We start from the raw sequence: 25594 nt of genomic DNA on the forward strand, positions 1-25594 counted from the left end.
CAGGAAGACCTGCACTTGAAAATATGTACTGTATTGTTTCTGATGTTTTCCAGTAAGTATACATGTCTTAAATAGTTATCTCCTGCATTTGATATCCTCATTTTTCCCCTTGGTTTCTTTCTATCCTTCTCTCTGTCCCTTGATAAACTCGATTACTGTTTCAGTCAGCTTCATATCCCTATAGACTCAATTTTTCTACAAAAAATCAACACAAGGAACTGAATACAACATTGCTTTGTCCTAGGAATGTCATAACTTCCCACAACAACATGCCTATAATAACATTGGGTTACTTTGTTGGGCTTGCACAATCATATTTCAGCCACAATTCTGCTTCCTGTGATGAGTATCATAATGATGGGTTTTATATAATGACTAGCTTCTTATTTATGCATTTTTTAATCACTCTCAGTTTATATTAGTACTGTAAACCTTGGGAAAAAATACAGAGATAGCATCATTAGATTATTACACCAGAATGAGCATTTGTCAGATCTGTCTGCTGGTTTGGGGAGTTTCTTGTCCAGAGAAACCTTAGTTTGGTGGCCAGACATGCAAAGAAAGTGATCTCAGGACTTTGAATTACTTGTTGACAAGCTAGATATGTCTCTGTACATGAAAATAGACTCATTTAACACTGAGGGGAAGCATCCCGCCTTCCAAGCCATTGACTTTGTATATTATGAAATGGCAGAATAAAGACTCTATAAAAGCACCAGATCTTGCCATCTTGGAAGCTAGACAGAAGTCAGCCCTGGTTATTACTTGAGTAGGGGACCACCAACAAATACTTTAGAAGAAGGCACTGGCAAAACCACCTCTGAGTGTTCCTTACTCAGGAAATCCACGAGGTTTCCATAAACTGAAGGTAGATACACACAAACACAAGAGTTTCTCTGGTATGACAAACTCAAGGTTAATGCAGATTTTAATTATCATTTTATTAGAAATTGTTTGTTAAGGATTTGGGATAGATATAATATAATTTGTCCAAACTTGCCTTCATGGATATCACTTTGTTCAAAACAGAAATTAAGATTAAAAATAAATGAATTGCATATTAAATTGTATTGGTGATGGAAGAAGGGCAATATAGAAGGAAAACAAACAAAGAATAGCAAATGGAAGGGCAAACAAAAGCACTGTGCTGTGTTGGTTTAACTGGAAAATGAAGTGCATGAAGCCAATTGGCTGAGCCTGGAAAGACCTGGGAATTGATTTGATACTGTTTCTGTTCTGCTGCTGCAGAACCAGTTTGGACAAGTTTTTCAATGCTGACCGAGTACTACTGGTGTAGAGTACTCTGTGTACTCACAGAGGCCTTGCTATTTTGAGGCCTGTTTGCTGCTGAGAAAAGAGGGTGAAGAACCAGGACTGTATTCTTCTCTGAAGCAAATTTGTGGACTGTTAATGAATGTGAACTTTTGTAAGTGATCAGAAGGACTATTGTAAATACTACTGGTTTTTTGGGGGGTTTTTTTATCTCTTGGAATCAGTAAAGTTCCTGTATTTTTGTTCTGCAAACCTGAGTGGCATGGTATTGTTCTGCGGGTGACTCTGTATCGCGGGCACACATAGGAGCTTCCATTTATCATCATCAATCCGTAAAAAAAAAAAAAACACATGAGTTTCTCTGGGTATGACAAACTCAAGGTTAATGCAGATTTTAATTATCATTTTATTAGAAATTTTGTTAAGGATTTGGGATAGATATAATATCATAATATCACTTTGTTCAAAACAGAAATTAAGGTTAAAAACAAATGAATTGCATATAAAATTGTATTTGATGGAAGAAGGGCAACATAGAATGAAAACAGAATTGCAAATGGGGGTAAAATTTACATTGGTAAGCATATTGACAGTTGCTGAGAGGTTTAAAATAGAAAAGAAACTGCATGGTTTTGAAGTCACTTAATCAGTATATCGATGAGGAACATTTATAAAATGGTAATTGATGATGAAGTAAAGGATGGTGTGATCAGTTACGATCAGCATATTGGACATACAGTTTAGATAGAACCCTGGGGGAAACGCTGTCCAAAGGTTTAAAGTTTACTTTAAATTACAGGCAGCCCTCTGTATCCGCAGATTCAACCATCCACACAATGAAAATATTTTAAAAGATCAAAAAATCTTGATTTTGTCATTTTATATAAGGGCCACCCTTTTCCTATGTCATTGTAGTACATAATGGGATCTGAGCATCCAGAAATTTTGGTATTCACAGGAAGCCTCAACCCCACATAAGATGATGTGCAGATGCTATTTAACACCAAAAATATTGACTAAAATTCCTAAAGGTTATGCTAACATTTTTGGAAGTATAACAGCAAAGAGGGACTATTTAATCACATGTGGTAGACATGTGATAAAGCAAGACAATTTTGAATTGTTTAATGGAGGACAGTCTGAAAAGTAAAATTCAGCTGAAACCAGAGGTCTTCCTGTTGGGACTGATGGATAGCCAATATGATAAAAGGTATCAAAGAATCGTTCAATACATGGCTACAGCAGTCAGGCTGTTTGACGCACAGAAGTGGAAAGATACTCTTCCATTGCAAGAAGATTGGCTGATGAAGTTCTGAGACTTGACAGAAATGGCTAAATTGATGCTTTTGTCCAAAGAAAGAACTCTGACTAATTGTAAACAGGATAGCCAATCAATTACTTTATTTTTGAGAAACCACTGGGAAAACCATCAATACTAGGATTTGAAGATTAAACAGATGCTAACCAACAAAAAAGTATGTAATGAAATAGTGGAAGTAGAATATGAGAACAGTTATTACCATCAACTGAATAATTAGAAGCCATGTGTTTTTCTGTGTCTCCCCCCCCTTTTTTTTGTATTTTAGTCTTTAACAGTGGAATGTAGTTACTATTAGTACTAGTTGTGTTAATTTGAATATTCCTATATGTGCATTAAAACCCCCTGTGGTGCAGTGGGTTAAACCGCTGAGCTGCTGAACTTGCTGACTGAAGTTCGAATCCGGGGAGCGGGGTAAACTCCCAGCTTCTGCCAACCTAGCAGTTAAAAAACATGCAAGTGTGAACAGATCAATAGGTACCGCTCTGGCTGAAAGGTAATGACGCTTCATGCAGTCATGCCGGCCACATGACTTTGGAGGTGTGTACGGACAACGCCAGCTCTTTTGCTTAGAAGTGGAGATGAACACCAACTCCTAGAGAGGGACATGACTAGACTTAATGTCAGGGGAAAACCTTAATCTTTACCTATATGTTGTTTTACATTACAAAAATTGTTTATATTAAGGGGAAAATCATTTCCCTGTTGAGCCTGTGAGCTTGTTCATACATATATTAGGATTTGACCACTCTGTGTGTTCCGTCTCCCAGGGGTTTGATTTGCATTTTCCTATGGTTGTAGGAAATAGCACCTGTTTGCATTTTTTTCCAGGGTTGCTGCAGACTCAGCAGCACTCTGAGAGTTAACCATTAGCAGAGATTTGTAACCATTCTGCAAGGCCTTTGCTGCTGAAAGCTTGCAAAGTATATTTTTGTTCTTGAGACCACCCCTTTTCCTGGGGATGAAATCTTCATTTTGAGAAGCCTCTTTTGCCTTTTCACAGAAGAGAAAAGAACTCAGATGTGCTTGTGTGGCCAAGCCAGACCAGCTCAGACAAGCCATTATAAGTACTGATCTCTTGCCTTTGAAACTGGTGCTGAGCTCAGATAGGGAAAGACCTGCTCTTTCTAATATAGCAACTCAGCACTGGGGCAGAGAATATCTCAGGATTTCTCTGCAATTGGAAGAAGCTCCAACTACTTCGTCTCCAAGCTAGCTTTGAGCTTAGATTGGGAAAGACATGCTCTTTCAAATAAAGCAGCTAGGGCTACGTGTGCCAAGTCTGTCAAGGACTTTGAGAAAATAAAAATCTTATTTGATGTTCAACTTGAAGTGGCCTTGGTTACTGGGATTCCTGAGCTTCTAAGTAAGGCCCCCACAGTTCTCCCGGGCAAAGAAAGCAGCACATCTTAGTTTATCATAGATGCTCGGGTGTGACGTCATACTGCGTCTGTATGTCCAATTTGACTAGACAGTGTTTAGATTAGGCTTGCCAACCTATGGCTTGTGGGCTGCGTTCAGCTCAGGATGCCTATGAATGTGCTCCAACACAAAATTGTAAACGATGGAATGGAATAATCAGAGTACGTTATGTCTATAAATATATAAATATTATAATTGCAAACGGTTCAGTCAGAAGATCAGCTCAACTATTTTAAAAGATCCTCTAAACAAGGCACTGCATACTTAGGGTTATTTGGCTTATGATAGAAGGACTTATTTTGCTTATATCTTGAAAATTATGCACATACTTTTTTCTTTGCTCATCAGTTATTGTTAGAGTTTATGCATTTTATGTGTGGCCAAAGACAAATCTTCTTCCAGTGTGGCCCTGGAAGCAAAAAGGTTGGCCACCACTGGTTTAGATGTTGCCAATTGTTCACAAAATGTCACTTTGCAGCAGTTTCTATCTTCCACATTGAAGCTCTACATACTATAAAGGAGATTAACTGGTGGTTAGCTGCAGAAATCTATAAACTACTGTTTTACAAAGAAATCTCCAGTTGAGACTCCAATAGCTCATGGCAGGTTTGTTAACTGTATTGCTAAACCAATCTGGTAAAAACCAATGGGGCTTAAAAGTGCTTAGCCTTTGGCTGGATCATGGCCTTTTTTCCTTTCACGTAGATGTGAAGAAAGCTAAAAGGACAGGAATAGGTCTAAGCAGGTAATTAAAAATACAGCAGCTCTGAATGGAGGTGGTGATGCTTAACTGCATTTAATTAAACTTCTGCTTCAAGAAAGATGATTGAGTGGAAAATCCATTTGTTGATGCTGTTGGGTTTCTTTAAACATTTCTAATGAACTTTTATTTTATTTTGCTTCAGTCATTTTCATTGCAAATAGCCAACATTTCACCTTTTAACATTTCTTCTTTGCATGCTGATCAATATCTTTTCACCTAACCAGTTTCTCTTGGAGTACAAAAATGATCCCTTTCAAATTCCAGAACATGGGTCTAAAAGCAAAGGAGCAATGCAAGGAAATCTTAGGAACATTAGTGTTCCTTTCCATTACTGAGGATCTGCCATGCCTAAATAATGTGCAAGTAAGTATAATGACCTTTACCAGGGCCGGGCTGTGGCGCAGCTGGCTAGTAACCAACTGCAATAAATCACTACTGACCGAGAGGTCATGAGTTCGAAGCCCGGGTCGGGTTAAGCCCCCGACCATTAAATAGCCCGGCTTGCTGTTGACCTATGCAGCCCCGAAAGACAGTTGCATCTGTCAAGTAGGGAAATTTAGGTACGCTTTATGCGGGAGGCTAATTTAACTAATTTACAACATCATAAAATTGCCAGCAAAACACGAGGAAAGGAATGAGGAAGTACAGCCACTAGTGGACAGTGAAGCAACAGCTCCCCCTGTGGCCGGAATCGTGAAGCTGGAAAAAAATGTTAAATGCTTCTGTGTCTGTCTATATATGTTGTTTGTGTGTTGGCATTGAATGTTTGCCACATATGTGTTCATTGTAATCTGCCCTGAGTCCCCTTCGGGGTGAGAAGGGCGGAATATAAATACTGTAAATAAATTACCAGGATTGTTGTTGACATAAAGAAGGGCAGTTTATGAAAAACTGTGGGACTACTCTTGTGAAGCGGGAGAAATAGAGAGATTATAAAAAGCCTAGTAGATATGAACCTGGCAGACTAGAGGTGGGGAACCAATATGACGAAGTTGCGCAGCCCCGATGCCATCCCACCAACTGGATGTTGAGGTGTATATTCAGGCCCCAGATACTGGGGGTATGCCCATAACATAAACACAATTGACTCTCCTATGCCTCAGCTCAATGTCACCAATATTTTCCCAAGACAAAGTTATACATAATTTCTACCCCATCCTTTTTATTTTCTCCCTTCTGAGTTTGAGAAGAATGTGTGACAACTGGAGGGCAGCAGTGAATTGGATTGAGTTTGGGAGTCATGGACTTTCATCCTCTTCTGTGGACCAAAATTAAGTTAAACAGGGCTTTTGCACCATGGAATAATAGAAACTAGGCCATGTTTCATGTTGGAGATTTTAGTGCTAAGTATAAGCCGAGTTTTTCAGCCCTTTTTTAGGACTGAAAAAGTTCCCCTCGGCTTATACTCGGGGTGAAGGTCCTGGTTGGCTTATATTTGGGTCAGTTTACAGGTAAAGGTAAAGGTTTCCCCTGATGTTAAGTCCAGTCATGTCTGACTCTGGGGGTTGGTGCTCATCTCCATTTCTAAGCCGAAGAGCCGGCGTTGTCCGTAGACACCTCCAAGGTCATGTGGCCGGCATGACTGCATGGAGCGCCCTTACCTTCCCGCCGGAGCGGTACCTATTGATCTACTCAGATTGGCATGTTTTCGAACTGCTAGGTTGCCAGAAGCTGGAGCTAACAGCGGGTGCTCACTCCGCTCCCGGGATTTGAACTTGGGACCTTTCGGTCTGCAAGTTTAGCAGCTCAGTGCTTTAACACACTTCGCCACCGGGGCTCCATGGGTTGGCTTATACTTGTGTATATATGTTACATTTATTATTTTTCTCTATTATTATTGGTATTATTACATTTATTCTTCTACGCTATTATTATCATTACATTTATTATTTTACTCTATTATTATTGTTACTATTACATTTATTTTACTCTATTTTCCTTATTATTGATACAGTAGAGTCTCACTTATCCAACATAAACGGGCCGGCAGAATGTTGGATAAGCAAATATGTTGGATAATAAGGAGAGATTAAGAAAAAGCCTATTAAACATCAAAATAGGTTATAATTTTACAAATTAAGCACCAAAACATCATGTTATACAACAAATTTGACAGAAAAAGCAGTTCATTACAGATTAATGCTATGTAGTAATTCCTGTATTTACGAATTTAGCACCAAAATATCGCAATGCATTGAAAACATTGACTACAAAAATGCGTTGGGTAATCCAGAACGTTGGATAAGAGAGTGTTGGATAAGTGAGACTCTACTGTACATTTATTATTATTATTTCACTGATATTATTATTACATTTATTATTTTACTGTATTTATTATCGTTCTTACATTAATTATTTTACTCTATTATTATTGAAAGGCTACATAAGAACATTTACATTGAAGAAGATGAGAATAATGATTTAATCAGAGTTGGACATCTTATCTTAAATTACAGTTTTATGCAAATATTTAAAAACATTTAATCTACTGATGCCTCAATTCATTTAATTTTATTGGTATCTATTTTTGTTTCTGAAATGTACCACTCTCGGTTTATACTTGAGTCAATGTTTTCCCAGTTGTTTGTGGTAAAATTAGATGCCTTGACTTATATTCAGGTCGGCTTATACTTGAGTATATACGGTATGTTGAAGATAAGGATCAGTACCTTGGAAAAGCCCTTTAAAAGATCAGGAGTCATTGTAATCCACTAGACTACTCTACTCTGATAGTAGCTCTAGTTTTAGTCCCTCTGAGATGAAAATCCTAAAATGTGAACCTGGCTACAGAATATAAACTTTAGCACTGGACTATGGTCCCACCCTTTAATGTTTGCACATTAAACAAAATGTATATATATGTTTACATTTCTAGGGATTTTTTTTCAGGTTTTGAAGAGTTATAGATCAGTTGCAGTTAGTCTTGAACACACAGCCATAAATCCCTGGACTCCCCAAACTGCAAATAAAAATAAAAATATGGACGAGAGAATGTAATGTGGCTTGTTTATATTCTGGAGAAAGTGCAGGAAAGAACCAGTTTATCAATAGAAAAAAGAAGAATCTCAGAAGGACTTACCTGGTGGCAGTTTTCTAAAGTGGTTTCCCATTTCAACCTTGTTTCACAGGCAGCTAAATTCTTTTTATAATAGTCATCATCATCCTTCACTAGTTTTTTTGCAGATTTTTCCAGGTTTTTCAGCATCTAAAAAGAAAATATGCATGCCAGTCTTTTAATAAAAAATAAAGAGAGAGAGAAGTGGTGGCTTCATTTACTTTGTGCCTCTTCACTTTGCCAATATGCTTGAACTCAATTGACAGACCCAGTCTTTTAGACTCGGAACATGCCCATCTGTATTTTATAAGTGTTTTTATGAATGTCTGATGTAATTTAATAACTTTTTAATTGATTCACAATGTATTGTACAATTTTATATATGTGTTTTATTGTAAGCCGCCCTGAGTCCCCTATTGGGTGTGAAGGGAGGGATATAAATATTGTAATAAATAAATAAAATAAATTGCCAACCATAGCCCTACCATTCCTCCCCAGCAAAATTACTTTTTGACAGGAAAAAAAAATAGTTTCTCATCCTTGTAGATCTTCATCCATTCTTCTAATTCCACTGTTTTTGGGGATTCAAGGATTGTATTACCAACAGGCCAAGATTTTTCCATGAGGTCTGCAAGATTATCAAGTAATTCTGTAAGCAGATCTATGCTCCTTTTAAAAGCTAAAGACTTACCTTTCTTTTTGTCTTTGGTGAAGCCAATGGTTGGGAGCTCTCTGTTTCACGGAATAGTGCTTCATGGTCCTTGGTAAATTCTTTTAATTTCTTCTTAGTCTGCCTCAAAATAAAAAGACCTTAATCAGAGTACTTAAAGGTAAATGTTTTCCCTTGACATTAAGTCTAGTCGTGACCGACTCTGGGGGTTGGTGCTCATCTCCATTTCTAAGCTGAAGAGCCGGCTAACAATGGGCGCTCATTCCGTGCCCGGGATTTGAACCTGGGATCAGAGTATCCGGGGGTGTTGTGGAATGGGCTAGATATGTTCTGGATCTTGCAAAAAAGCCCCAGATACTACCTGCCACAACTCCTGGATTAGACTATACTTTCACCTCTTTAGTCATAACTAAAGATATGAACTTGCCTTTATTTGTTGACGCCAGTTGTCAAGGACCATGCCAGCTGCCTTCTCAACTTTGTTATCTAGCTTATAAAAGAAAAACACCATGATATGTGAAGGATATGTTTTTTTTAACAATCAGGCTTTATTTTCTAGCATTTAAAGGTACCAAGGCAAGCAGGAAATCCTCTTTTAAAACTAATTTATGTATACAGTAGAGTCTCACTTATCCAACATAAACGTTGGATAATTGAATATGTTAGATAATAAGGAGGGATTAAGGAAAAGCCTATTAAACATCAAATTACGTTATGATTTTACCAATTAAGCACCAAAACAACATGTTATACAACAAATTTGACAGAAAAGGTAGTTCAATATGCAGTAATGCTATGTAGTAATTACTGTATTTATGAATTTAGCACCAAAATATCACAATGTTTTGAAAACATTGACTACAAAAATGCGTTGGATAATCCAGAACGTTGGATAAGTGAGACTCTACTGTATATGTTTGTATTTTGGATTTACATGTAATTAGAAATGTATGTTGGTGAAAGAAATTGTGTAGTCAGTTATATAACTGCTGTTCAAGTGTGATTATGAAAGTCCTAAACGCAGGGGCATTTCAACCGGTAGGCAAACTACGCAGTTGCTGAAGGCGCTATCCTATGGGGGGCGCAGTTGAGGCGCCTCCAGGTGCCCTAAGGTTAATGAGCAGCTTCATTTTTGTCTTTTTTTCCTTTTTTCCTCTCCCTGCTGGGAGGGGGCACCTCCTCATTTCTCAGAGGGACAAGCCCTTGCTCCAGCTGTCCCTCCGAGAACTGCGAGGCGTGTCCTGGATCTCCCTGGCCAGGCCCTTGCTGGAGGAAACTCTTTCCTCCAGAAAGGGCCTGGCCGAGGGAGGTCCGGGGATACGTCCCTCAGTGATCCCTCGCCCCTTGGGAAGCACCCCACATAGGGTGCTTCTGGGGCGCTTCCTCCTCCTATTGTGCCATGCAGGTGAACAATAAAGAACAAGTAATTCATTCTTCTTAAACCCAGAACAACATATGTACAATGTGATCAGTTGCACCAACTCACATAATGTCCTTTTATGAGAGATTTAAAATAGTCTTTCTTATGTCCATGTGGATAAATTCCTTCCAGCAGCTCATGAAGTGTACAATTTAAACTCCCTCTCTCCCTCTCCTTCTCTCTCTCTCTTTCACTCTTTCAACTGTCTCTGCACCTGTTTAGCTCAAACCTGAACAAAATTACAGCTATATCAAGACCTCCCAGGCTTAACAGCTCTCCAGACATGGCTCAACCAATCAGCTTCATGCATCTTATTTTGCAGTTGGCACACATACATTAAATGATTGCTTACATATCATAACAGTGAGGTCACAATCTTTGAGGATGTCTCACAACCTTTGATGATGCTTGCCATAGATGTGGGTGAAACATCAGGAGAAAATGCTTCTGGAACATGGCCATACAGTCCGGAAAACTCAAAGCAATCCAGTGATTCCGGCCATGAAAGTGTACGACAGCACAATTTTGTATGACTTAACCACCATCATAAAATATAGAAACAAACTGATAAAACATACTGATTAAATTGTAAACGTTTTTTTAAAAAAAACACTACCCCAAAACCAAAACAAGATACTTTGAACTCACTGCTTTTTTCCTCTTTTCATGTTCCACCAGAATGTGATTTGTCGGGCTTAATGCTTCCATCTGAATGTCCTTGCCAAGTTTCCTGGGCACACAACATTAAAAAAAAATACACCTGTTGTGGGAAATGTTGCCAGGCAATCTTTACCAGAGAAAGTAGTTATAAATATTCTCTATGCAACTGCAGAACAAGGCGTTAATTGTATAGGCTTTAAAAGCTCACAGAAAACATTAAATAATATACCAGGCCTTGCTTACCTGTGCAAATCTGATGCAGATTTCATCCCCTCAGAAACACAAAGCCAGGTGCTGCAAATATAACTGAAGAATAACGGGAGGAAGAAAGAAAACACACATTTTAAAATTCAACTTCTGACATCAGTGTTCTGCCTGCCAAGAATTTGCTCAGTGTGACATTTTTACCAATAGTAAATTTAATATATGCTCTAAAATTTTCAGGAAAAGTGAATGGGCTGTGAGGCAAAGTTCCATATGGTCCTGATATGCAGTTGAAGCTCCATATGAGTTAGGCTCCCTTAGACATTGGGAAGGTCCTACTCCATTGCTCAAACAGAATGCATTCTGATAATATAAATAATACAAAGCAGATTCCCCGCAACAGGTCAAAAGGACATTATAGAGTAAAGGATCTGGTACATTTCTATTAGCTCCATTTTGCCGAAGTAGGTAGAGAAGCCCGCATACACATCCATAGGGTTCAGCTCGGGTTTGGACATCACAATTGCAGGGGCAATTGAGAAGTGATGTCACTTACTTCGTCTTCATTTTCTTCAACACTTTGCTGAGCTTGGTGGCCAATTTTTCTAGTCCTTTACCATATGTAATCTCCAGATGAGCCCTGTCAACAAAAGATTCCAAAGTCATCGTGCAATCAGTCAAATGTCTTAAAATTCTACTTGCTTTGGAAAGCTGATCCAGAAAAAAATATAGCAAGCATTTCTCTCCTATGCAAGACATCAGATGAAATTCTATCAGATTTTTTTTCAGACCTAGGACGGAAAAGCCCATTTGTATAGGCACCCATTTACACCAGCGGCAGACAGAAAAGGAAATGGGGCCATACTGAAGGTGAAATGGCAAACAAAGGTCTGAGGCAATGAGACAAAGGGAGTTCCGGTGGCTGTAGAAAAAAAGACGTTTATTCTCAGTGGCCAGAGAGAATAAGCAATATAGACCCTCCTGTCTCCAGGAAAAAAGGGTACTGAACAAAGAAACACAGGTTCTTATATACTATTTTGCATTCATCTATTTACGTCATAGAGGCATTATCCATCACCAATTGATGTCAAAAAAGTCTTACTCGGCACTTAACTAAAAAGCTACTTTTGCATTTTCCTAAAATATAAACTCTTTCAAGACCTCTGACCCTCCATTAGGCCTTATCTCTGGAATTTCCTATCTCGGCTTTTAGGGCTCCCCCTCAACCTCTATTGTCTTCAGTTCACGGGTACGGGCTTATCTGGTCTGTTGACACTTAACAGATGTTTCTGCATGTTTGAGGCCTCTTTAAGTGAACTTTAGTCTTTGTTATGGGAAGATATCTATTTGCTAGGGCAGAATGTATTTTAAGGCTATATGCACACAATCTGCTGGTGATTGCATATTTTCCTATTTCTATTTCTTAACATGATTACATTCAATATATAGTTTCCAATACAAGTATTATATTTTCCCAATACACCTTCATCAAAGGGACCATAAAACCAGAAAATAGTAAACCTTTGCCTATGTGGCTTTGCCTCTGCATATGCCCCTCCCTCCCTGTGAGCTGGTGCCTTTCTCCAGAAAGTTCTAAGGAGAGAAGAAAGCTCAGAGTAAACAACTTACTGTAGGTCATTGGTATCACTTGTTCCAAAGTAGGTGTGGAAGGTGAGGAAGACCCTCAGCCATTGGTCAAGTTTAGATAAGCCAAGATATATATTCTTTGTTTGCTGCGACATACTTTTGTGATGGCCATTTGCATGGTACGGACCCATTGAAGTGGGTGTGTACGGGTGTTCTGCCTTATCATAGCTGTGATAATAAACTTTGCTTTTTGCATCTCTCACGAGACTGGGTTTTCTGCCTGATTTCCCTCTTGAACCAGGACCCTTTGAAGGTAATTTTGTTTATTATTTTATTTATTTACAGCATTTATATTCCACCCTTCTCACCACGAAGGGGACTCAGGGTGGATCACATTACACATATAGGCAAACATTCAATGCCTTTTAACATAGAACAAAGACAAACAAACATAGGCTCCGAGCGGGCCTCGAACTCATGACCTCCTGGTCAGAGTGATTCATTGCAGTGATTCATTGCAGCTGCTCTCCAGACTGCACCACAGCCCTTTCGTATTTTCTTACAATACGAATGGAACAAACAGAAACGGTAAGTACAGTAGAGTCTCACTTATCCAACATTCGCTTATCCAACGTTCTGGATTATCCAACGCATTTTTGTAGTCAATGTTTTCAATACATCGTGATATTTTGGTGCTAAATTCGTAAATACAGTAATTACTATGTAGCATTACTGCATATTGAACTACTTTTTCTGCCAAATTTGTTGTATAACATGATGTTTTGGTGCTTAATTTGTAAAATCATAACCTAATTTGACGTTTAATAGGCTTCTCCTTTATCTCTCCTTGTTATCCAACATATTTGCTTATCCAACGTTCTGCCAGCCCGTTTATGTTGGATAAGTGAGACTCTACTGTAATTTGATACAAATGCACAACCTTATCAGGAAGGCTTTGGTTTCAATCTCATCACAGTCAGAAACTTGTTAACTTGTAATTATTCTATGCCCTGTGTCTGCAGTACTGTAGAGGGGTAATTTTACTATCTGACTTACATGGACATTTTACAAATTGGAAAAATGGTGTTAGGTGTACTGGATACCCCAAAGTGTTCTATAAATATTAAGTATTATTATATCCTATGTACTTCTTTACTTTCTTCTTTCTGCTTCTCCCAGATTTTTGTGTTTTTAATAATTAAGTATTATTATAATTCAGAATGGGAAGACAATCCAGCTTGGAAATTGAAGTAGCTTTCTTCTCTTGGTACGCTTTCTCATATAATACATGCAGCTTTTGAAATATGTATTTTAATGAATTTGCTTAATTTATATCCCCTTTTTTCTACACATCATCCAAGGTAAAATATAACATTTTAAATGCACAATACAATTAAAAAGTTTTTAAAAACCATTTGTGTGTTGTGAAATTTAAAAATAATTTTTATTCAGAAAAAAGAAATCTATATATACAGTAGTTACACAAGAAATAGAACACACGAAGCTTGTTAGATGTATGATTGAAAAACTACACATCTACATGGGAGATTTTGTGGTGTGACTACATCAGAACCTGTTGTCTCAAATGGGCTTGCAGCAGTTCCAAAAACAGACTTATTCCCTTAATTCAATAATTAAAACACTACTCAATGACACTGGACATAATGGGATCATAACCTAGCCTTAACAAAAGTCCTAAAGGCTTTTGTATTCACATTTTAAACAACATAAATTCTTAATTCAAAGTCAGACAACCTGTGTTGTCAAGACTTGATTAAAAACTCTGCCCATTCTCATGCCACATAAATGAATCCCAACATGAAATCTCTTAAAACTTACCCATAACAAAAAAAAATAGGGCAACAGCTGTAAGGAAACAGATATAGCTTCTGTTTTTCCAAGCCAACTGAAACTAGCAGGCTACAATAATTTTGAAATGTGATTGCTTGGTATTTTTAGACTACTTTGTTCTAGAACAACCTGGCACTAAACAAAGCAAAAACTATTAGGTAACAGTGATGTAATATATTTTAAAAGGAGATCATTGCAGCCTGCCACTCAAAAACCTGTTGATTCTTGTAAACCTTGCAAAACATATACGGATATTCTAATGCCAACAGTAAAAATGTGTGCCTCTCTCCGCGTAAAGCTGTTCATGGAATCGTATCCAGAATTGCACAGATAATAATTGCATTATTAATATTTTGTACCATCTATTTAAAAGAAAACCACTCATTATTTTTGTGCAGACTATATTTCTTGCCAAAGAAAAGTGGGTCTTAATATTTCTCTCCAAAGCAATAGAGTCTGAGAAATCCTCTCCTACTACATGTATTAGCAGGCAGCTCCCTGTACCTTAACAGCAATTATCTTGTCATGTTGGAGCTATAGTCCTCCCCCATGCCTCCCTCCATAATTCATGTCACTCAGCCTGTGTTGTATTAAAACAGACATCACCTCTCCCAAGTGTTCTCCTAATGCTCTATCATGAATCAGTTATGCCCTATTTGCCCTCAGTGTTCATGCAATTTACATGAGAAAACTGATTTACATCTTGCATCCATACCCACAAGCTTTTACTAAAACGGGAGTTATCACAAGGATGCTCTGGAAATGCAGCATAGGTCACGACAGGGACACCAGAAATCCAGAGAACGGTTATCAAGGTTGGCCACATGAACAAAAACAATGTGCATAAGCTGAAAAACACTTGGCAGATGCTCTAGCATAGAAATATTGCAACATGCTGAAAGGTATGCAATACAAAAAGATCTCTTGGATACAAAAATTACAATCCCTATTTATGCATTGATGCAGACTAAACTTGACCTCTTCACCAAAATCCAACATTCCACTAGCAGCCATCCATTTGTGTGACTAGACTTTCTTCCCATCTGCATAGAGTTTGGAAAAGTTACTTTTTCAACTGAATTTTCAGAACCCTACCATGCAGTAGTACCTATGAACCATAAGGAAGGCTGAGCAAAGGAAGATAGACTCTTTTGAACTGTGGTGTTGTAGGGACCATAAGCCAGAAAATAGTAAACTATTGCCTATGTAGCTTTGCCTATGCATATACCCCTCCTTTCCTGTGAGCTGGTGCCTTTCTCCAGAATGTTCCAAGACCAAAAGTTAGCTTGAAATCAACAAGTGAGATCACAGGTATCACTTATGCCAAAGTGGGTGTGGAAGGTGAGGAAGACCCTCAGCCATTGGTCAATTTTAGATAAGCCGAGATATAAAATCCTTTGTTTGCTACGCACATGTTGCGACGGCCATTTGCATGGTACGGACCCATTAGAGTGGGTACCTACGGCTGTTTTGCCTTATCATCAGCTGTGATAACAATAAAAGGCTTGTTTTATTGCTGTCCTAGAATTCTCTCCTTTATTTCACCTCCGGGCTAGTCTCCAACAGTGTTGGAGGAAAATTCTGAGAGTGTCTTGGACCGCAAGAAGATCGAACCAGTCCATACTCCACGAAATAATGCCCAACTGCTCACTGGAGGAAAGGATATTAGAGGCAAAGATTAAGTACTTTGGCCACATCCTGAGAAGACAGGAAAGCTTGGAGAAGATAATGATGCTGGGGAAAATGGAAGGAAAATGGAAGAGGGGCCAACCAAGGACAAGATGGATGGATGGTATCCTTGAAGTAACTGGCTTGACTTTGAAGGAGCTGGGGGTGGTGACAGCAGATAGGGAGCTCTGGTGTGAGCTGGTCCATGAGGTCACGAAGAGTTGGAAGCAACCAAAGAATAAACAACAACAACAACCATGCAGTATCACTACTATGCCTTCCAAAAAAACTTCTCTAAGGTCTGCCTCCTTCCGTACTGCCCAAAAATGTGATAGGAAAGGTTATCATCAATAGAACAAGACTCAATTGAATCGTGGTTACTCTTCTTTGAATGACTTGCTGTTGAATGTCTGAACTGGTTCTTCTAAAAGTAGTATTTGGGAGGAAATGAACATCATATCTGGGGTGGTATGTAATCTGTAATAACCCTACACACATAGATTTTGAAGACTATCAAAATTAATGGCAGCAACCTAATCAGGGGGTGAGCAATAATGGCATCCCAGGTTATATAAAATGAAGAGAGTTTCTTCTTCTTCTGTGATACTGACTTTCTCCCTTGCCTTATTGCACAGATGGTGGGGCCATTTCAAAAATTTCATAAACGCACCTCACATAAAGGAAGTCCTCAGGTTTCCTGAGCAAGTCACATCTTTTGCAGAGTGACAATTTTTATTTGGAGTGTGCAGCTAATGAAACCCTTGCTGTCTGCTCAAACCATCTGACAGAAAAATTAATTAGGTTTTTAAGATGAAATGAGTCACAGTTAGATGCTTCTCGCTCTCTCCCTTGCACCTTTTTTTTGGTAAAAAGTTTTAGGTAAACTAAATCTTCATAAATCTTTCAGAATTTTGTTTGTGACTATAATATCAACAGTAACTGCAGAAAAAAACATATCTGCTAATTTTGGGTATGATCCAGATGAAACCGAGGGATTAATATCCAGTTGCCTAAATTGGAAATTGGAAAGTAATATTCAATTTAAATCCACAGGATACAAAATTGTTGTCTCCTGCACAATTCTGGGGCTTGTAGTTTAAACTGCTCAGCCAGGCAGCTCCTGGGCTTCGCTGAATTCTGCAGGAGGAAGAAACCAGATGTAAAGTGGACCCATGCTCTAGTGCAGTGGTTCCCAAATTTATTTGGCCTACCGCCCCCTTCTCAGAAAAAATATTACTCAGTGACCCCTGAAAATTAATTTTTTTAAACTTTCAAATAGAAATTAAACAGAAATATATATGTATTAATGTTTCTATATTTTTCGTGGTGTAAATTAGAAACATTGAAGTTTGAAATTATGAAACTATTTTTTGAATTCAGAATAGAAAGGTAATACAGTTATTCATTGCCCCCCAAATGCACCTATGGCCATCACCGCCCCCCTAGATCACTGCAGCGCCCACCAGGGGGCGGTAGCGCTCACTTTGGGAATCACTGCTCTAGCGTGATGAAGCAGTTACAACTCAGCCAGCATGTTGTTATGCAAAAGAAACATAGATGTTTGTGGGTGTGAAGCTTATATTTGCTATGAAATTTTTCTAAATTCAAGTGCTTCTCATACCAAGAGTAATTACTGAGTAAGTTCATTTTCTTGTAGCAATATGAGACCAAGCCTTGAGCATTCCATTCAGTCAAACAAATGATATATTCTATGCCACAAATCTATTCCTAAAGACAATGAACCTCATCTCCAAAATTTTGAGAAAATACTTCAGCTTCTTAGCAAAGAACAATCTTGAATTATTTCAAGGTGATGACGCACAGCATAGCATAGCTTTGGAGTGGCTTGGAAGATCCAATATTAAAGCCCTAAATCATGCAATAACTAGAAGATCTTCCTTCTCTTCTGTTTCTGCCTGGACTACCTCAGACAAGGAAAACATGAGGAGAAGTAGGAAACCATGTGTTCTGATCCTTGAGCTTATGAGAGGAATGCAGTTTTAAATGCATTTTAATGCAGTTTTAAGTTTCTAATATGATAAAAGGTAAAGGTTTCCCCTGACGTTAAGTCCAGTCATGTCTGACTCTGGGGGTTGGTGCTCATCTCCATTTCTAAGCCGAAGAGCCGGCGTTGTCCATAGACACCTCCAAGGTCATGTGGCCAGCATGACTGCATGGAGTGCCGTTACCTTCCCGCCGGAGCGGTACCTATTGATCTACTCACATTTGCATGTTTTCGAACTTCTAGGTTGGCAGGAGCTGGAGCTAACAGCAGCCGCTCCCGCCACTCCTGGAGTTTGAACCTGGAACCTTTTGGTCTCCAGCTCAGTGCTTTAACGCACTTCGCCACCGGGGCTACAATACTAATAATACAATATAATAATATTATATATTATATTTTACATGAAATATTGCTAATAATATTACAATATATTGATACAGTACAATATAGTAATTTATTACCAGTATTGTACTATGCTAATATAATATTGTATGTAAATTTAATTTGTAAGCCGCTCTGAGTCCTCTTCGGGGTGAGGAGGGCGGCATATAAATGTAGCAAATAAATAAATGTGACTAATATGTATAATCAACATATGTCTCTACCCACCTCTGTTGAAGAATAGACAAGAGTTGCTTGCAGAAATTGTCTCCATTTTTGGAGAATCCTTTCAGTTCTTGATACGCCCTGTCATACTAAAAAACAATATACAGATTGAGACACTTTCCATGTTTAAATAATAATATAATAATAACTTTATTTTTATACCCCGCCCCATCTCCCCAAAGGGACTCGGGGCAGCTTACATGGGGCCTTGCCCGATACAACAATCAAATAACAATAACAGAGCAATAACACAATTATCCCAATAAAAACATCAGCATCAGTTTTAAAAAAATCATTAAAATCAACATGCAGTATACAATGTTAAAAACAGGAGACTAATTCATAGATCCCGGGCAAAGTGCAGAATGTTCCGAAATGGGGAAAGGTAATTTCACAGTTAAAATGGGCAATAAAGTACAGTATAATAATGGCAACACATCAAAAATGGGGCAATTATAGAATGGGCTGATACATGGTTCTGGTGAAAGAATCTTGAACAGGAGAGGAAGTGGGTGACTTGCTGGCTGGAGAATAATTTTTTATAGCAGAAAACCTAAAGCCAGTGCTTCTGAATAAGACAAACAAATTGATGGTACATTTTTAAAGAGACCCTCTGGTGAGAAGGTGCCTGATTTCGCCATTCCCATGTGATATTTTAATCTAGGTCAAAGTTTTGGATGCATGGATTGCACTTCTCCCTGAAATCTGTCCAGGATCTCCACCCAACAGAAACGATACTGAGGAGGCCTTTCACCAAACTAGCACCCACATAAACATACACACCCTTCTTCATCATTTGTACATAAGCTTCGTTTGGCATGTACATTTTAAAATAAGGTTATCAGTTCTTTTATCTGTATGTCAGGATGCAGAATTTCCATCTCCTTGTGAAAGTAAGATCACAGATCAAAACCATTTCAAAGTGCTCCCCATCTTCTAGGCCACTTGAAACTGCATTATATGGTTAGTGTAGAATGCATTATATGAGTCCACTGACTGTATGTTTCCACTCTGAGCTATGAAGGCTTGCCTTGGCCAAGGCAACTTTCTGTAGCTTGGAGGGGAGAGGAAATCAAGTGGGTGAACTCACCCATCTGCCTCTCCCCATTGAAGCTGGCAGCCGAGTGCCCGGGTGGGTGAAGCTTCACCTGCCTACAAGCCTGCCCTCTTCACATAACAGTCACACTCATAAACTAAGAGTGCAACTATTATGCGAGGAATCCTAAAAAAACAGAATGGGGACCTAAAAAAGGGGAGCGACTATTATGCGAGGGCGACTACTATGTGCTTTTTCTTTCTGTGTCAGGAGCAACCAGAGTTGCTTCTGGAGTGAGAGAATTGGCTGTCTGCAAGGACGTTGCCCAGAGGACGCCAGATGTTTTGATGTTTTACCATCCTTGTGGGAGGTTTCTCTCATGTCCCCGTATGGAGCTGGAGCTGATAGAGGAAGCTCATCCACACTCTCCCCGGGTGGGATTCGAACCTGGCAGCCTTCAGGTCAGCAACCCAACCTTCAAGTCACAAGGCTTGTATCCCCTAGGCCACCGGAGGCTCCTTATGTGCTGAATATAGTATTTCATGGGATAAGACATTTTGGTTTTCTAAAATGTTGGGGGCTTTACTGCTGGAAAATCTGAATTTTGCAATCATTTGGTAGCAAGCAATTAAAACAATTATTAAAATCATTAGTGTTAAAATATCAAACATCCCCATCTCTCTAGACAGCTTGGGTTGTTATTTTTTATATATTAATATGTGTCTACCTATTTATCTGTAATAGAAACATTTAGCCCAGCTTTCCACTAAAAACACTCAAGGAAACTCACTGCAAATAACAGTAATATAACAAAAGCAAAGTAGTCTCCAATGTTAGATTACAAAAATTCTATAAGGTGGTTTGCATTCATGATCTTTATGTTTTCACTAATTTAAGGGCTATTTGGAGACTGTGAAAGTCCCCCAGTTGTGTTCATGATCCTTGTATTTTATTCCCTGGTTCTTTACCAGGTTCTTTACCATTGGGAGCAGAGCCGGTCCAACAATGAGGTGAATTAAGTGGTTGCTTGGGGCACAAAACATATGGGAGCGCAGTTGAGACTGCTTTTTCTGTTGATTTCTTGTAAAACATGATGTTTTGGTGCTTAATTTGTAAAATCTTAATGTAATTTGATGTTTAGGCTTTTCCTTAATCCCTCCTTATTATCCAACACTTTCGCTTATCCAAAGCTTTAATTTTTCAGTGATTAGTTTTTTTTGGGGGGGGAGCGCCAAAATTCTGTTCGCCTACACTTGGAAAATACCTAGGGCTGGCTCTGATTGGGAGCCCAGGGTGGTGCATTGGGTTAAACTGCTGAGCTGCTGAAACTTGCTAACTGAAAGGTCGGTGGTTCCAATCCGTGGAGTGGGGTGAGCTCCCACTGTTAGCCCCAGCTTCCGCCAACCTAGCAGTTCGAAAACATGCAAATGTGAGTAAATCAATAGGTTTACCGCTCCGGCGGGAAGATAACAGCGCTCTATGCAGTTATGCCAGCCACATGATCTTGGAGGTGTCTACAGACAACGCCAGCCCTTTGGCTTAGAAATTGAGATTAGCACCAACCCTCAGAGTCAGACACAACTAGACTTAATGTCAGGGAAAATAATAATAATAATAATAATAATAATAATAATGATAATAATACTTTATTTATACCCCGCCACCATCTCCCCACGGGGACTCGGGGCGGCTCACATGGGGCAAGGCCCGACTAGCACAATTTACAAAAACAACAGCATAAATACACTGAACAATATAAAAAAAATAAAACACAGTAAGACAATAAAACAAGAGTTAATACAGCAGTAATAATATCAATCAACCACCAAGTACAATTCAGTCGACTTCATTGGTGGGGGGGACTGCAGCAACAATATAAAAATAATATCATCAGTTAAAATACCAGAATATAAGGGACCTAATAAAATTCAGGATAGAGTTATAATGTCAACTTTTACCTTTACTTTTTTCTTTACTATTGCCTAGGGAATATATCAGGACCATAAAAGTCTTTCTTTACTGAGCTGCAGCTTTTGAGATTGCAAGTGGGAATGTCAGCCAGGTGTTTCTAGATCAACATGAGGGTAATTCCTCATTGCTTGCAGCAGCTGCTAGCCACTAAGTGAGAATTGTGGTGGGTGGGCTAGGACACACTTCATAACTGTTTAAGTGCTTACATAGCTAAGTAGCTGATAAGGAATTCCACCCCTGGTTTTCATTTATGTACTTTCCAGCTGATGATGACCCTATCCTTGGTGGTGCAGTGGATTAAACTCTTGTGCCAGCAGGACTGCTGACTTGAAGATTTGATTGCTGACCTGAAGGTTGCCGGTTCGAATCCAACCTGGGACAAACGTGGATGAGCTCCCATTATCAGCTCCAGCTCCATGCAGGGACATGAGAGAATGGTAAAACATCAAAAGCTTCTGGGCATCCCCTGGGCAACATCCTTGCAGACGGCTAATTCTCTCACACCAGAAGCAATTTGCAATTTCTCAAATCACTCCTGACTACAGAAAAGAAAAAAACCCTATCCTAGGGAGATTTGTTTTGTAATGTTTCAGATAAGGTTTATTTGCCATTGCTATTCTATGAGAAACTAGCTGCGCCCGGCCACACGTTGCTGTGGCGTTGTCTGGTGGTGTTGGTGAGAAATTGTCGAGGTAGTGGTGGTATTGAATGTCTGTTGTATGGTTGTCTTTATGTTTAGTATGCACACTGAAGTGGATTATATGGCAGTGTGGACTCAAGATAATCCAGTTCAAAGAAGATAATATAAGATTATAAATGGGTTATATAGCTGTGTGGAAGGGCCTTGAGTCTACACTGCCATATAATCCAGTTAAAATCTGATAATCTGTGGAAGAGGCCTAAGTGAGGCCTATCTGTGCCTGTTCCCTGGGCTGAGTAGGTTGCTGGGAGACCAAGTGGGTGGAGCTTAGCCTTCAAACTGGCAGAAATTGGATAAAAACTATTATTCCTTTCCCTGTAATTAGGACTTTATTTTTCTTTTCTTTTTGTTGTATCAACCTAGAGCCGTGAATGATGGGTTGTGTCATGAAATTTCGAGGTTGGGGGGTGTTTAGTTTTGTTGTTTTGCTCGGTGCCAGGATTCCATCACTCTTTTATATATATAGATAGATAGATGTAACTTGCCTAAGCTCGCCCCATGAATTTCCCTGTTTGAGTAAGGATTCTAAACCTTACTTCCCTGAACCCTAGTCCACTACGCTGTGCTAGTTATTATTGTAATAATATATAGCATCAAACTGAAAGGTAGAAACTTTGCTACATCAGCATCCACCAGCTCATCTGCGTTTCTTCTGTTATGTGACACCAGCGGGTGATGCAGCTTTCTAGGGAAAACACACTGTATTAATATTTTATGGTGGATGTTCAGTTTTTGTAATGCATTGCCCACACTGACAAGGTGAAACTGTATCAAGTAACACAGCAGGGGCAGTTGATGCAATTTGCACAGGCATGTATAATGGATGCAGGTTAAACAGAGAAAAGCAAGCTGCTTCTGCCATGTCTGCTGAAGAACACTTTCTTCAACAACTCTTTGATAAACATCTAAGAGCCTAGCTTCACATGGGGCCCAGTTATGTAGATGTTATTCCCAAGATGCAGCTTCAGATAATACAGAAATCTGGATCTTGGGGTGGAGTTGGAAAAGTGTGTTCATCTTTTCCCTTCCTCTCTCAGTTGCTTTTTCACCACAATCTTCTGCATGCTTAGTTGGAAATAAATCTCAGTGCATTTAATTCAGTGGTTCTCAACCTGTGGGGCCCCTGATGTTTTGGCTTTCAATTCCCAGAAATCCTAACAGCTGGTAAACTGGCTGGGATTTCTGGGAGTTGTAGGCCAAAACATCTGCGGACCCACAGTTGAGAACCACTGACTTAATGGATCGTATTGTCATGCCAGACCAGGATGAACAGCTTCGGAAATTTCAAGGATAGGCAAAAATGACCCAATGTTTCTTGGATCAGTAGTAAGGTTTATTTTAATCTTACAGAAAAGAAAAAAGAAAAAAAGAACACATGTATGTGGGTACCATCCTATCTTATAAAGGAAGGGCTCGGGGAGTGTTTTAGAGCAATATTTTATAGTTTCTCCATACCTCACAACCTCTGAGGATGCCTGCCATAGATGTGGGTGAAACGTCAGGAGAGAATACTTCTGGAACATGGCCATACAGCCCAGAAAACATACAACAACCCTGTGACCCCGGCCATGAAAGCCTTCGACAACACATTTTTATAGTTCACCTTATATCTACCAGCCAACATCATCATTGCATGACCCTTTTAGCCAGTGCTGGCCAGGAGGACATGGTTTTGCTTGATCACACCATTTCCTGTTCCCTAAATATGGGCATGTGAGCATTTCAAGCAAAATAAAAAATAAACGCCATAAATCATGCACTGGCCACTATTTGGGCCATCCAATCATAAAGCAAGGAGAAGGAGGGCTGAAGCCTGAGCTTTCTTTGCACAACTCAACAATTTCTGCACAATGGTGTTTTGAAAAGAAAAAAAAGTTTGATTTCTGCCTCACAGCATTCCCAGGAAAGTTTGCTTAGCAATAGATCTGGGAAGTAACTCATCACAAATAAAAATGCAACCTAGAGTAAAGGTAAAGGTTTCCCCTGATGTTAAGACTAGTCATGTCCGACTCTGCGGGTTGGTGCTCATCTCCATTTCTAAGTCGAACAGCCAGCACTGTCCGTAGACACCTCCAAGGTCATGTGGCTGGCATGACTGCATGGAGTGCTGTTACCTTCCCGCCGGAGCGGTATCTATTGATCTACTCACATTTGCATGTTTTCGAATTGTTAGGTTGGCAGAAGCTGGGGCAAATAGCGGGCGCTCACTCCGCTCCCCTGATTCAAATCGCTGACCTTTCAGTCCACAAGTTTAGCAGCTCAGCGCTTTAACACACTGTGCCACTGGGGGCTCCTAAATGCAACCTACAACATATTTATTTATAAACACATGCCTGTACACACACACACACACACACACACATACACATATATTAAAATTTTACTGTAAATAATTTAAATTAATCACATCTTAAAATCCAGCAAGTATGTATCAACAGAGCACAGCAAAATAATATGCAAAATACAAAGGAGAAGTAAACTTTCATGCTTTGGACAACAACAAAAACAGCTGCTGAAAAGATATTTTTTTCGTGTCAGGAACAACCGAAGTTGCTTCTGGAGTGAGAGAATTGGCAGTCTGCAAGGACATTGCCCAGGGGACGCCCGGATGTTTTTGATGTTTTACCATCCTTGTGGGAGGCTTCTCTCATGTCCCCACATGGAGCTGGAGCTGATAGAGGGAGCTCATCCACACTCTCCTCAGGTAGGATTCGAACCTGGCAGCCTTCAGGTCAGCAACCCAACCTTCAAGTCACAAGGCTTTTATCCCCTAGGCCATCGGAGGTTGCTGAAAAGATAGTGTTGTGAGAGCCAAGCGAGCCCTCAAGTCTTTGCATTGCCATGTTCCTTGCCTTGGATTCAGGGAAACCTGCAGGGTTGATTCCATAGATGACCTTCAGGACCAATAATAGTTCCATCATGTGCTAAGGCAGTGATTCCCAAAGTGGGCGCTACCGCCCTGCAGTGGACTCTGGAGCGATCCAGGGGGGCGGTGATGGCACCTATTAGGACACGGGGGTGGGGCCAGAGGAGGGGCGGGGCCTCTTCCCAAGTGCCGGAAACAGGGCTGAGCACCTGAGGTGCCTGTTAGGACACACGGGGTGGAGCTAGAGGAGTGTGCATGGCTTCTTCCCAAGAACCTGAGACAAGGCTGAGAATCTATACTTCTCCTGAGGCGCTTGTTGGGACACAGAGGGTGGAGCTAGGGAAGGGGGCGGGGCGTCCTTCCAAGAGCCCGAGACAGGACTGAGCCTCAATACCTCTCCTGAGAGGCCTTTTAGGACTAAAGGGTGGGGCTAGGTGTGTGGGCGGGGCCTCTTCCCAAGAACACAAGACAGGGCTGAGCCTCTCCCCCATCTATATATATAAAAGAGTGATGGCATCAGGGC

At 39.7% G+C, this 25594-nt stretch overlaps 1 protein-coding gene across 2 annotated transcripts in view; it reads right to left on the reverse strand.

Annotated features, from left to right (window-relative positions):
• nostrin (nitric oxide synthase trafficking) overlaps window positions 1–25594 on the reverse strand; it is a 59838-nt gene that overhangs the window by 28231 nt on the left and 6013 nt on the right. Inside the window, exons 1-8 of one of the 2 annotated variants that reach the window (XM_016990678.2) lie at window positions 21493–21599; window positions 18502–18587; window positions 11341–11424; window positions 10824–10886; window positions 10569–10650; window positions 8928–8990; window positions 8522–8620; window positions 7855–7980 (exon numbers count right to left, since the gene is read on the reverse strand). In XM_016990678.2, coding sequence (XP_016846167.2) covers window positions 7855–7980; window positions 8522–8620; window positions 8928–8990; window positions 10569–10650; window positions 10824–10886; window positions 11341–11351 — 444 coding nt within the window. In that variant the 5' untranslated portion in view covers window positions 11352–11424; window positions 18502–18587; window positions 21493–21599. Of the gene's footprint in view, window positions 1–7854; window positions 7981–8521; window positions 8621–8927; window positions 8991–10568; window positions 10651–10823; window positions 10887–11340; window positions 11425–18501; window positions 18588–21492; window positions 21600–25594 lie in introns of those variants that run through there. The other variant, XM_003216047.2, reaches the window with a different exon arrangement.

The sequence above is a fragment of the Anolis carolinensis genome, chromosome 1 (assembly GCF_035594765.1).
Source record: "Anolis carolinensis isolate JA03-04 chromosome 1, rAnoCar3.1.pri, whole genome shotgun sequence".
In the NCBI taxonomy this organism is placed as follows: Eukaryota; Metazoa; Chordata; class Lepidosauria; order Squamata; family Dactyloidae; genus Anolis; species Anolis carolinensis.